Here is a 13,214-nt window from a genome sequence, read left to right on the forward strand (position 1 = left end):
TACATGAAAGTGACTAACCTTTTCTGAGAAGATATTTTCACTTTCTTCCCCAGGCTTTTACCCTCAGATGTTGATTTATTATATTTTAATTTTGTTCAATATCCTAGCTGTATGATTCACACTTACACTCCTGAATGATGCGTTTATTAAATGAATTGTCATTAATAGCAAACATTATTGTGCATGTTGGCCACAATAATAAAAAAAACATTGATGTAAAGCTCCATGAATTTTATTCAACATTCTGAAACGTCATCAAAACATAATCACAGGTCAAATATTGATATTTACATAGCTATTTTAGACATTAATAGCCTCAACAAGTAACTTTTTCTTAAAATCTGGCCATAAAAATGATATACATTTTTTTGACTGCACCATAAATAAATATCACTGATGTATGCTAATTAGATAGTTATGAGCATTGTACAGATTTTTTCCTCCACATATTTTGATGAATTTTATTTATAAAAAGCAACATCTTTGTTGATCGATGTGATTTTTTTTGCAAGGGGATTTAAAGTTTTACTGAGCTGGAGCTGCAGCAGCTGATGGGAGAAAATAGAGCTGGAAAAACGTGTTGCAACACGTTAAAGCACGTCAGTGATTATTAGGCTTACCTAAAAGTTTGGCTCCAACAGCACTCAACTTTCCCTGTGAAATCAGAAACTACAATTTTTAAAAGCAACACCAAAATGTCAAAGTTTACAGCTGGAGAGAGAGAATAAAAGTGAAATTGTCCAGAAGCATAAAGACACTTATTTTCACACAGCAACAAACTTCACAATGCCACATTTAGTCTTTTTGTCTCTTATATACAGTATTTTACAAATGTAAACACTAAATGAACGCTGTAGTTCAAAGGTCAGCATTTCACAGGAAGGTTGTGGCTTTCAGTTTGCACCATGCTTCTCCCCGTTTCACATCCAGAACAAAATCGTCCGCATGCAGTCAACGTGCTTACATTCTGTCACATTACAGCCACAAACCTCACTGTGTCTCACTGGGACTTTACACAACAGACCAACACAAAGTCGTGCATAATTGTGACGAAAATGCCAAGAAAATGTTAACCAAACAAAAATCTGAAATGTGTGGGGTATGTATGGATCAACTTCCCTTTACTGTTAAACCCCTAAATAAAATCCGGTGCAACCTCATTAGTGAATAGAAATGATCTCTATGGACACCAACAGAATCAGTCTCTATTTGATTTACTTCTAGAGTAGATCTAGGTCTTCTATGAAGGCATCCGAGGTTTGTTAGAGAGACAAACAAGAGCGAGGAACGCAGCAGACAGGCCAGAGATAACGATGCAGCACAGATCAAAACAAGATGGAAAAACTCATAATAATAATCTGAAACAGACACACCACACATGGCGGTTCTCCTCAACCAGGAGTCTGCAACACGCAGCTATAGATTCACATACTAATAACAACAATATAAACTATAGAATCTAGCAATGCTTTTAAATATAAAACCAATTTTAGAAATTAGCTTTATTTCTGAAGTTTTCTATGCTTCACTTGTAATATGAGGTGACCTACAGCAGAGCCCTGTGGGACCCCAAAAACCAGATCTGACTCACACTCCGCTAGGAATCACAATTATGCAACATTTAATGTTGATTCGTCGCAAAAAATCCCACTAAAATGCTGCAAAATGTATGGCTGTAAAGAGTCAAAATGTGAGAAACAAAGGGTGTTAATACTTTTCCAAATCCCTGCACAATGTGAGCAAGAGATTCACCAACATCATGAGGAAAAACAAGAACACCTTCATTATGTTGTTGATTTCTTTGGGCTGCCGTTTGTAAAGTTACACAGTAAATAAAAAAAATTACAGCAATATTTTTGGTTAATTTAGCCTTCCATAGAGACAAAATGTGAGTGTACATTTTTTTCAGTCATATTTCCACCATGTTGGTCACATTTTTAAAAATGCCAGTTGGTCCAAACTAAATATTTAATTTTAAAAATAAATATTTAGCTTAAGAACTAAATATTTACTTTAAAAACTAAAATATTTAAACCAAATATTTAAACTAAATATTTAATTTAAAACATTTAAACTAAATATTTTTAAATATTAAATATTTTAAAATATTTAAAATAAACTTTTAGTTTGAAAACTAAATATTTTGTTTTTGAACAAAATATTTAGCTTGTGAATTAAATATTTAGTTAGGAGGCTAATTATTTAGTTTGCTAATTAAATATTTAGTTCCGCACTATATATTTATTTTCCAAACTAAATATTTATTTTCAAAGCTAAACTTTTAATTTCCAAACTAAACATTTCAATTTCATATTTTTTAAACTAAATCTATAGCTTGCTAATTAAATATCTCAGTTGCTAAATATTTAGCTTGTAAACTAAATATTTAGTTTGGACCTCTGACATTAATGTATGAACAACATGGTGAAAATATGATGTTGAAATGATTATATTTGTTTTCTCTGTCAGGCTGAATAAATCAAACATATTTTTAGTTTTTACTCTGTAACTTTACAAACAGCACTCAATAGATTTCCACAGCTCCTGCTCTTTCTGCTGTGTTTTCAACATGATGCTGCTCAGAGGTCAGAGGTCGTGCGCCACTGTCGTAGACGCTGGGTTTCTGGAGTCATCTTGCTTCGTAATCACATTGGAGTTTTGAATGCTGCATGGGAACTTTTTCCGCTGTAAGCAAGCGTCTTTCTCTGAGTTTGCGTTGCATGCTTTGATGGAGGCGTGCGTGTTTGAGGTGTCACTGCGGCGGCTGCGCGTCACCGTGACTCTGAAGGTGTGCGTGTACTGCAGCTCCATCTTGTCTTCCTCTGACACTTTGATGAAGGGACACCAAGCGAAAGCGTGACGGAAACCGGCCCGAAACCTGAAGAAAGGAGAGGGAAATGTTTCCAAAAGCTCGTACTGTTAGCGTAAAATGGCTAAAATATTTAGAAATTCTACCTTTGGTTCAAACAGCAGTAAATAATTGGATTATACATAGTCGAACTCATCGCCAACCAGAAAATAGAAAGATACACCTGACAAAGAGACGGCAAGAGATGAGTTTTTGTTATATTATGAAATAATTAACTCACATTAAACAGAAAATCTGCATCTAACCTGCTGAATGTAATGTTGTTTATAAATGTCTCTGTTAAACGACCCCAGAATAAAGTAGACATGGTAAGGCAGCCAGCAGAGGGCAAAAGTCACCACCACAACCACCATCATCTTCACCACCTGCAGCACGGAAAGTTACAGATGCAGAACAAATGAATGAGGCATCAGCTTAAAATCAGATAAAATGACCAAGAGTCAGAGAATGGAAGCAGGCTGACCTTTCTCTTGGCTGTAATCTGGCTGTGGTAATGCTCGGTCGCCTCTCCGGGGATGTGTCCGCCCCACAGCGAGCGACCCACTAAACTGTAGGTCACCAACATGACCAGCAGGGGGAGCAAGTAGATCAGCAATATCACCGCAAACTGGTAACTGGACACAGAGACAGAGCTGCGTTACGGTTACTCACTTACATTTACCTGGAAAAGTACTAACAGGAGTATTTTTACAACACTGTGCGCTTTACTCTTACTTGAGTAATTTTAATATGAAGTATTTTTTACTCTTACTTGAGTAATTTTAATATGAAGTATTTTTTACTCTTACTTGAGTAATTTTAATATGAAGTATTTTTTACTCTTACTTGAGTAATTTTAATATGAAGTATTTTTTACTCTTACTTGAGTAATTTTAATATGAAGTATTTTTTACTCTTACTTGAGTAAAATTTCTGGATTTTCTACCCACTGAATGAAAAATAAACATGTTTTAACCAAAAAAAGAAAATCACCAGAAAAAGACACACAGCTGCAGTTTCTGTTAAAGTTTCACAAGTTTTTTATTGAAAGAAACTTATTGGGAAAAATGTTTTCTTTTATCTAATTTTGTTATTTTTTGCTACTTATATATTGACATTTTGGTTCTTTAAACTACCAAAATTTCCTCTTAACCTCATAATTTGGTCTGTCTGAAGATGTAATTTTTTAATATTAAATTATTAAATGATCAGTTACTCAGGACTTTAGGAGACTTTTTACCAAATACTTTTTAGTCTTATTTCTCGGACAGCTACTTTTTACTTTTACTTGAGTAAAAACATGTGGAAGTAGTGCTACTCTTTCTTGAGTACCATTTTGAGGTATTCTACCCACCTCTGCATATAGAGGAAGTAGAGAGGCAATTGACATGCACACAGAAAAAGAAACCAAACCCTCGAACACCCTCTAAATCCTGTGCATAAATACATAAAACACACATAGAAATCTGACTCTGACTCTCCCTGTGTGTGTTTTTCATTTGTTTCCCTCTTTCACCTTAGCTGGTGGGTTCCTCCGTAATCATCCGGCCAGTCGACCATGCACACCGTCCTGGGGTAGTAAAATGTTGTTACGCTGTAGTAGCACTGAGGGAAAGCCAGCGAGAAGGCCACAATCCAAATCAGGGCAATCACCACCTTTGTGGAGGTGGAGGAGAGGCGAGGCTTCAGCGGGTGGATGATCGCCATGTACCTTTAAAAGAACCAGAGGAAATAATTATTTTAAAGTAAGAAACAGGATTCCCTAAAGACTATATTCTGTCTGGACAGACATTAATTACAAACACTCCCTCAAGTTAATTGAAAAACTGCAGCTGCAAATGCAAAACTCCCAAAATATGGCATATAAATTAACAGGCCAGGCAATGGCATGGTGACTCTAGGTGGTGTAAATCTGTTGACAGGACAATTAGTCCTGTTCTCCACAAATCTTGTGGAGAACAGGCCTTGTGCCAACCGTCCAAGGCCCAGAGCCAGAAGAACATCCCTATTCTGGCGTTTAAATACGGTGAAATCCGTATATACGTCAGAATTTCACCGTACAAACGCAGTAAAAATCCGTATTTATACGTAAAAGACGGTAAAAATTGTATATATACGGTAAAATACTGTAAGCACATAAGCACAGCTGCCGCTATTAGAGAAATTAGAGACGTTTTTGCTTTACAGTGTACATTAAGTAGAAAAAGTTTCTTCAATCATGACGGAGGCTCACGTCTTTCGCTGAACATTTTCTGTCCCGTTTTTATTGAACAAACAACGGCGACAGCAGTTAACTGCAACGGCTGTTCGTATCCTAGCAACCGAAGGCAAGATAGTGACGAAAGACAAAACTAGATTCTGTTAAGTATTCTTCAAAATAAAAGACTTCCTCTCTCCAAAATAAATCATGCTTAAATATGTTGCACTTCACCTTTTTGTAATTACGTACAATCATGTTAAATTCAGTGAATAATTTTAATAAAAATCATGTCAGTTATGCTTAACATATAATTGTAAATAAGTCACCAATGATGCAAATTATACTTAGCATGTAAAGAGGTCAGAACAATGTATATTGTGAAAATTAAGAAGAATACTAGACGTTTTCAGCATTAGGATTCAGACGTTTCTAATCATTAGGCTAAGCCTGTGAATCACACATCTGAACCATTCAGGGCAGACAGCGTGAGTGTTTCATGACTAATGAGGTGAGATATTGCGTAATTTGATTTGCATAAAGGCGACATGTTTTTAACATCCTTCTTCAAGGCGTTCAGCAGCTGTGATTGTGTGTTTTCATGTGTTTTTCTTGCTTTTCATAATCTATGGCTTCTTTTCTTTTACATTCTGCTTGGATGTCACTCTTTAACCTGGCTGAATAATAACTCTATTTGAGGAGTCCTCTTATGTAAAAATCATGAGAATAATGGGGTTTTCTCCCTGGAGAAAGTGGACTGCCGCTGTGATTAAAGAATAATTCAAAACTACATATAATTTATTTTTAAAGTGTACTTGAAGTGTCTTAATAAAAACATTCACTCCAAGCACATTTTAAAATACTTTGCACTGTTGTTTTAGATAAATTAAACGTGTTCCAATAAAGGACTGGCTTCATGCTTAAATCTATGGAGGCTGAGACTGGCAGAGCATGAAATTATTGTGATGAGATTTGGTCGAGATCAAAAGTGATCATTTCTGTTTTGTCTTTGGATAACCAAAAATCTAATTGTGCATTCAGATCAAGATGACTAGAAGATTAAAGTGCGAAAATCAGCCATTTTTGTGTTGTGCTGGAGCGTCTTCACTCATTATCCCTGAGTGAATGACGGTAGTTTGGTTTGCTGGTTGCTTCTTGGTGTAACATTTTCAGCTTGAATAAGTTGCTCTTAACTCTTGAGAAGAAACCTTTTTAGCTCTTTTGACTTTGCAATGCTTTTGAGGTATAAGGAGAATTTTTTTCTCTCCAGATATGTTCATCCAAAATCTTGAAACTTTGTTCATACTTCACAGAGATTATGAGAAAACCATCTTCATTATCTTGAAACATTGTTATAAAAATATCTTTTCATTCATGGCCTTTTGGTCTTTTCCAAAACAACAGTACAGTACAACCAATGAACAGCCGGGGTTCAGCGCTTGGTTTACAATGTTTCAGTTTAAAATGTGCCGAACGTGACAGTTCCTGTTGTAGACACTCTGAATCTTCCCCTTGTTTTTCTGTAAGAAACTCTTTCTACTGTAAATCATCCAGTCTTTTTTTCCATCTCACATGTGCTCTGAACCATTAAAAAAAGCACTCTGTTTTTGTCTCCTTAACAAAATATTCTACTTCTCCTAAATACAGAGAGTCTACCATGCTGTCAAAAGAGGAGTTCAAACCTTTACATCATAAAAAATGTTATTTCTCTAATTTGCTGCTTTTTTCTGAAGGGATTGGAGTTGGACAGTTTTGATCAAACATTGTAACCCAGGCTGTTGAGTTAATTCAGTTAAATTGTATTATGAGAGTTTATTTAACTAAAGAAAAAAGAATAATCTAAAGACGTTTCACCTGAAACTCCCCTGAAAATCATCATTTGTATCATTAGATCAGTTCCGTCATATAAAGATGTTGAAATTATGTTTTATTCAGAGCCAGTTTGGTACAACTTGCAAACCAGGGCAGTAAAATCTTGGAAATTATCAAAACGTTATCAATCGGAAGCCCGACCAATTCCACTGAGTCACTAACTTTGCACCTATCCCTCCTCCTTCAGTAAGTATATGGCGACAGTGGAAAGAAATAACTTTACTTTACCAGGAAGAACAAACTTGTAATAATGGACATTATTCAAAATTTACATGGTTCATGTTTAATTCAGGAAAACTAAATTTTTTCTGATTGCTTGATTCAATGTGTTTGAACACATATTACTAATATGCTTTAGTTTGTTTACTGGTTTCATTCACTGTTTAGTCAAAAGTAAATTATTTAAAAAATGACTTAAGAAACTAGTTAGATATTAAAAATCAAAATGAGCTTATTGTTATTTCTGATGTTTAGTGGGGGTTTTTTTGTCTCTGTAGGTTATCAACCTACTAATGTTACCCTGCTGGCAAGACTCATCCCAAAAGAAAACAGATGAGTAAGAAAATGTTGCTGAGTTGAATTGTCTTTCTGGAGGAAGCAAACCTTTTCAAGTCTGGCCAGAAGCAAAAGTGGCTTAAAAGAGTAAAAACAGCTTGACACACAGGTTAATCAAAACTGGAAAAAACAGATTAGAAAAATGCTGCCTGGTTTTATGAGTCTCAATTTCAGCTGCGGCATTCAGATAGTGGGATCAGAACGGGCCAGAAAATCAGAAAACCAATCATAGATCCATCCTGTCATATGTCGGTAATTCAGTCTGTAGTGGTGTAATAGTGTGTGGCATATTTGTACATGGGCATTATTATCCCTTAGAGCAACACCACAACCGAGTACTGCTGCTAACCATCTCTATCTCTTTACGGCCACAGCCTACCCATCATCTGATGATTGCTTCCACCAGTCCACTTAAACTGGTTTCCTGATCATAACTAAGAGTTCCCCGTATTAAGAAATCCACAACTATAAATACAATCAAACACCTTTGGGATGTGGTGGAACTAGACATCGGTGTCATGGATGTCCAGCTGACAAATCTGTAGCAACTCTGTGATACCATTAAGTCAAAATGGACCAGAACCTCTGAGGAACGTTAGAGGCACCTTGTTAAATGTCTGCCACAAACAATGAGGGCAGTTCTGAAATTAAAAAGAACCAAGAAAGTGGTCGAGGATTTTACGTTGACCATTAATTTTGTTTCCCACATTCAACTGTTTGTCAGTGGCCTCTATAAATTGCCCCAGGGTAAAAGTGCACCATCATTTTCCCTGGGATGCCCCATCCATAGTGCACCCTACCTATTTAATTGCCTGCTGGAGACAGAGGCCTGCAGCTCTGGGACATTCATTTTAACTTTAAGCCATTTTTTGGAGAGAAACTCTAACTCAGTATTGAGTCAAATGTATAGAACAACGCTTGTTGGGTTAAATCTGGATTTATTCATATTTGACCCAAGGTTGGTTTCATCAAAATAACACAAATAATGTTGACTTTAACTCTGCAATTTAAAGAGTGGCAGATTAAATGTAAAGTCACTTTTGGCTGCATAAATCTAACATAGAAAGTACTTCTGAAACAAGGCATCCATGTTTGTTGTATTTATGTTCTTTCTTTTCAAACTCCCAGATAGGGCTGGACAATACGGCTGAAAAACATACCACAATGTAAGCATTTCATATCAGTTACTACCAATAATAATTGATTAGCTTTTTGTTTTAAATATCTGAAGTACTGCCAAACTGGTAGCATGACCTTTCCTCTTTTATCCACAGTTTTCACTCCACACTGTTGTGTTTTTATTTTTAAGCAGTTATGAGCCAACTGAAGCAAAACCTTAAACTGCTTTTTATTTGTGCCAGTTACCAAACAAGTCGTTGCTAGGTAACCAAAGAGTGAGTGAGTTGCTAGGTAACAGAAGAGTGAGAGAGTGAGTTGATTCCACCAACCTAGCTTAGCTGGACGCGAGCGTTTGAGTGGCTAAAGTCTTTCCTTTTGCCTACATCTCCCAGAATGCTGTGCGGTTCTGGATCAGAGTTTAATAAATATCCCATATTGAATATTGTAGCAGATGTATTACTAATTGATATTGACCGCGTGCCTATCACCATGTATATTATTATTGATTTACTGTCCAACTGTTCTTTAGTGAAGTTCCTTCAGACAAAATTTGGTGTGAATTAGTTCTGGGAAAACACACAGAATTAAATAGAAATATGAACCTTTACTCTGCAGTGAATTTAAAGTTGTAACTTGGAACGCATAGGCGATACAGAGAGCACAGACTCACCATCAGCAGACTGACCATCCACGCTTCAGTAAGCATTAATAACATCTGTGTTGCAGCTGTGTGTTGACCCACATCTCCTCCATGCTGCAGCTTAGTTTGTATGGCTGCTGCTTAACATAATTTCAAGTGATTCTGCTCATAAAGTGTAACTAAATGATTTTCACAAAGAGGTGCTATGTGATCTAAGAAGAAAATGTGCAAACTGAAACATGAAAAGGCTTCTTCTTCATAAATCTAATATGTTCCAGTTGCCTCGAATGCCAACATTTAAAAAATAAAGCTTTGATTTGAAGTGAAATTTTGCATTGTGAGCAAAACAAATGAGAAAAGAAGCAAAAGAACGTAGTTAGTTTTTATGTGGTTTTTTTTTTTTTCCCAATTCAATTCTGCACTTTTGAGTAAAATTGTTTGCCATTGTTGACACACACACAAAAAAAGCAAAATCTTACCAAGTATTTTTGTCTAGTTTCTAGTAAGACAAAACTAACTTACAGGTAACTTTTCAGCAAGGTACAGAGGCTTGTGTTAAGTAAACAATTCCTTGATTTTGATGTAAAAGTTCTCCATTGACAGATTATGTCACTAATATCAAGATTTAAAAATCTAATTACTTATAAACTAACCCCCCACAATATGAAACTCATCTGTTTTTGTCCTGGGTTTATTCCACTTTAATTGAGGATCCTAACACATCTGTAGCCAAGCATACTGTAAAGTACATGGAAGTAGTTTTTAGTCGGCTGATGTCACTGCAAAAATATAAAATCTTACCAAGTATTTTGGTCTAGTTTCTAGTGTAAATGACTTAGTGCACTTGAAATAAGACAAAACTAACTTACAAGAAACTTTTCAGGAAGACATAGGAGCTTTTTTTAAGTAAATAATTCCTTAATATGGATGAAAAAGTATTTGTTCCACTGGCAGATTATTTCACTTACAAGGCATTTTTCCCATATTATACGTAAATTAATCTTCCAATGTAGCTAGGGCTTTTTCATCAATACAAAGGAATTATTAACTTAAAATAAGATCTTATTTCTTGCTGAAAAGTTACTTGTTAGTTAGTTTTGTTGTATTTCAAGTGTACTAAGATATTTACCCTAGACAAAAATACTTAAGACTTTGTGTTTTTGCAGTGATTTTTCTTTGAGACACTGAATTTTGTTTTGATATATTTGCACTAGAAACTACTTGGTTAGATTTTGTGTTTTTGCAGTGTATGTCTACTAACAAAGCAGCTCCCACATTACCAAAAAGAGACCAAGTGCTTTTATTATGGCACATCGACAAGCATGAATGAGCTGATAGTTTACATATTATCTCACCTGTCCACTGAGATGGCAGCCATTGAGTATATTGATGAAAACATGGCCATGATGGGGAAGAAGTTCTGAAATCTGCAGTAGCCCAGGCCGAAGTACCAGTCATTGTGAAGCGCATAGACGAAGTTGAAGAGGGTGTTAAACGTTGCCATGGAGGCATCCGAAAAGGCCAGGTTGACGATGAAGTAGTTGGTTACAGTCCTCATGCGTCTGTGAGCCAGGATGATCCAGATTACCGTGACGTTCCCGGTGATGGACACCAGGATGATGAGGGAGTAGGCGATGGCCCACAGAGCCACCTGAGAGGAAGAAGAGGAGGAAGATGATCAGGAGAACACTGGGAAACGAAGAGTTGAACCATTATCAGTTACAATCTGCCTCTTTCAGACGAATCCAGATAAATTAGAAGATCATCAGAAAGTGTATTTATTTCAGTAAATCGACTTAATTTGTGTTTTTAACACACACAATGTGATATGAAGTGATTATTTCTGCTACTTTTAATGAATTTGCAAATTCAGTTATTTTTAAAATTAAAATATTATCCTGTCATGATGTGTTAAATGATTGATGTTGGACCCAAATGCAGAGACGGAGGTGGCGACTGAATATCATTTAATGACAAAACGTCAAAAACTTACAAAGAAACAAAGGAGCCAGAGAAAAAGATCAATAATAGATGCAATGAACAACCAGGTAAAGGAGCACGAGGAGGACACGCAGTGGAACGAGGAAGTGAAGTTAGACGAAAGGATCCGGCAAGGGGCAGCCGAAAATGAGAAGCTTAACTACTGGGAGGCTGAATGTTGAGACAAAGGACAGAGGCTGATGAGCTAATGGGTTGCAGGTGTGAGTGAAGGGAGCAGGAGGCACACAGAGTGAGTAAATAAATAGAATGATTAAACCAGAGGGACAAGGAATAAACATGAACCCAGAGCTAGCCAAGGAAGAGCTGAAGTAGAAATGAAAACTAAGGAACACAAAAAATGACAAAACCAAGTTCAAACAATCCAAGATCCTAAAATATACATCTTAACACAGAAATAATGAATGATTATTAACTGTTGTTGTTTGGACATTTTAGTTCAGTTATTTTCTGTTTTGGTCTTTATTATTTTCTTATATCTTCCCATTTTAGCTAATTCCTTGTGTTAGTTTATTTTTTTCTTATTGTTTGATATTTTTGGGATTTGTTCTGTCAGATTTAGTTTTATTTCTCTTTCTGTACAGATTTCCTTTCTCTCCCTCCATTTTCTTTTTGTCTGTTTTTACACTCACCCTTTCCTTTGCTCCCTTCCCCAGCTGGATTCATTTACCTGCACTGTAAAAAAAAAATTTTTTCCAATTTACGGTAAAATACCAGCAACTGTGGTTGCCAGAACTTAACAATATAAATATGGTAAAATCTGTATTTATATCCATATTTACAAGGTTTTTACTGTATAAATATGATAAAATTCTGCTGGTATTTTTCTTTAAATCAGATTCTTTTTTTACAGTGTGTAATTAGAATCTTTTTTGAGGGGTTTTTTTTATCATTATTAGCATTTTTGTCTGTTTATTAACCTCATTATTCTCCGCTGGCTCCTTCTGTTGGATTTTCATGTGTTATTATTTGCAACCATCCAGGTATCTTTAAGTTTGCCTCTCCATTAAAAATGTTTCCAAGTTCCCGTCTGCATTTTGGACCACCTACAAAACCGCGCAATACGACAGTGACGTCACAAACCAGCTGATCAACTGGTTACTAGCCTGTTAGTGGAAAGTTGAGTGAAACAACAACATAACATTGAAAAAGAAGCAGGATATTTGCTACATCATCACCTGTCTATTTCAGACAATTTCTATTAAAAATTATTTTTTTTATTAGTCTCAACAATCATTCGAGGAACTAATTTGAGTCATCGACACTCTGTCTTTACTTTTTGAACGGAAATATTGAAATAATTTGACTTCTTGATGAATGACTCATTCACTCATTGCGTCCTCTCTCACCTGCCAGTCGGGCTGCTGGAACTGGTTCCCGGTGGTCTCGTTTCCGTCGTCCAGCCAGTCAGAGGTGACTGACAGCGGCATTAAAGTGGCCTCCGGGTCTCGCTGGAAGTGTTTAATAAGACTCTCGGCATCCATTCTCACTCCCTCTGTCACCTGGTGGCAGAAAGTTTATGGATAACAGCGAGTTTGCTGTGCGTAATGAGGAACAATGGGTGGCGGACAGCCCGTCCTCATGAAGGAGCTCTCATTAGGAAATGAACGGCTTCAGGAATCCAAATTCACGTTGCAATTTATCTTTCTTGCATGCAACAAATATTTCAAAGTCTTTAAAATGATTTAGAGAAATGGTCTGTGTTCATCCATCACACTCCTGTCTTTATTTAAATTAAAATAATAAATTCGGATAATAAACATGCCACAATTTATTTGTGAAGTTAATAGTCTAATTGTATTTTTAAATGGTTTTCCCTGTTATTTGTTTATTATTAGAAACTGTTCCTCTTTGTTTGATCTAAAACACATAAAAAAATTTTAATTTTCCAGTTTGTGCAGAAAGTGGATGTCTGCAGCAAAGACTCAAACACATAAAAACACATTCTTAGTGTTATCTGTCTTACCTCTCCGTAGCCCGATTAT

The 13,214-nt window shown here is 36.0% G+C and overlaps 1 protein-coding gene across 1 annotated transcript; it reads right to left on the reverse strand.

Moving 5' to 3' along the window:
• Nucleotides 1-2,209: 2,209 nt before the first annotated feature.
• On the reverse strand, nucleotides 2,210-12,768 carry tacr2 (tachykinin receptor 2). Its single transcript, XM_014995478.2, has 7 exons — nucleotides 12,579-12,768; nucleotides 10,587-10,882; nucleotides 4,365-4,559; nucleotides 3,333-3,483; nucleotides 3,115-3,234; nucleotides 2,956-3,032; nucleotides 2,210-2,878 (listed from the first exon to the last, which is right to left on the reverse strand). The coding sequence occupies exons 1-7, from the start codon at nucleotides 12,711-12,713 to the stop codon at nucleotides 2,587-2,589; spliced, it is 1,266 nt and encodes a 421-aa protein (XP_014850964.1). The 5' UTR covers nucleotides 12,714-12,768; the 3' UTR covers nucleotides 2,210-2,586.
• Nucleotides 12,769-13,214: the final 446 nt, after the last annotated feature.

The sequence above is a fragment of the Poecilia mexicana genome, unplaced genomic scaffold, assembly GCF_051168715.1.
Source record: "Poecilia mexicana isolate PSO_F unplaced genomic scaffold, ASM5116871v1 scaffold_3, whole genome shotgun sequence".
Classification (NCBI taxonomy): domain Eukaryota; kingdom Metazoa; phylum Chordata; class Actinopteri; order Cyprinodontiformes; family Poeciliidae; genus Poecilia; species Poecilia mexicana.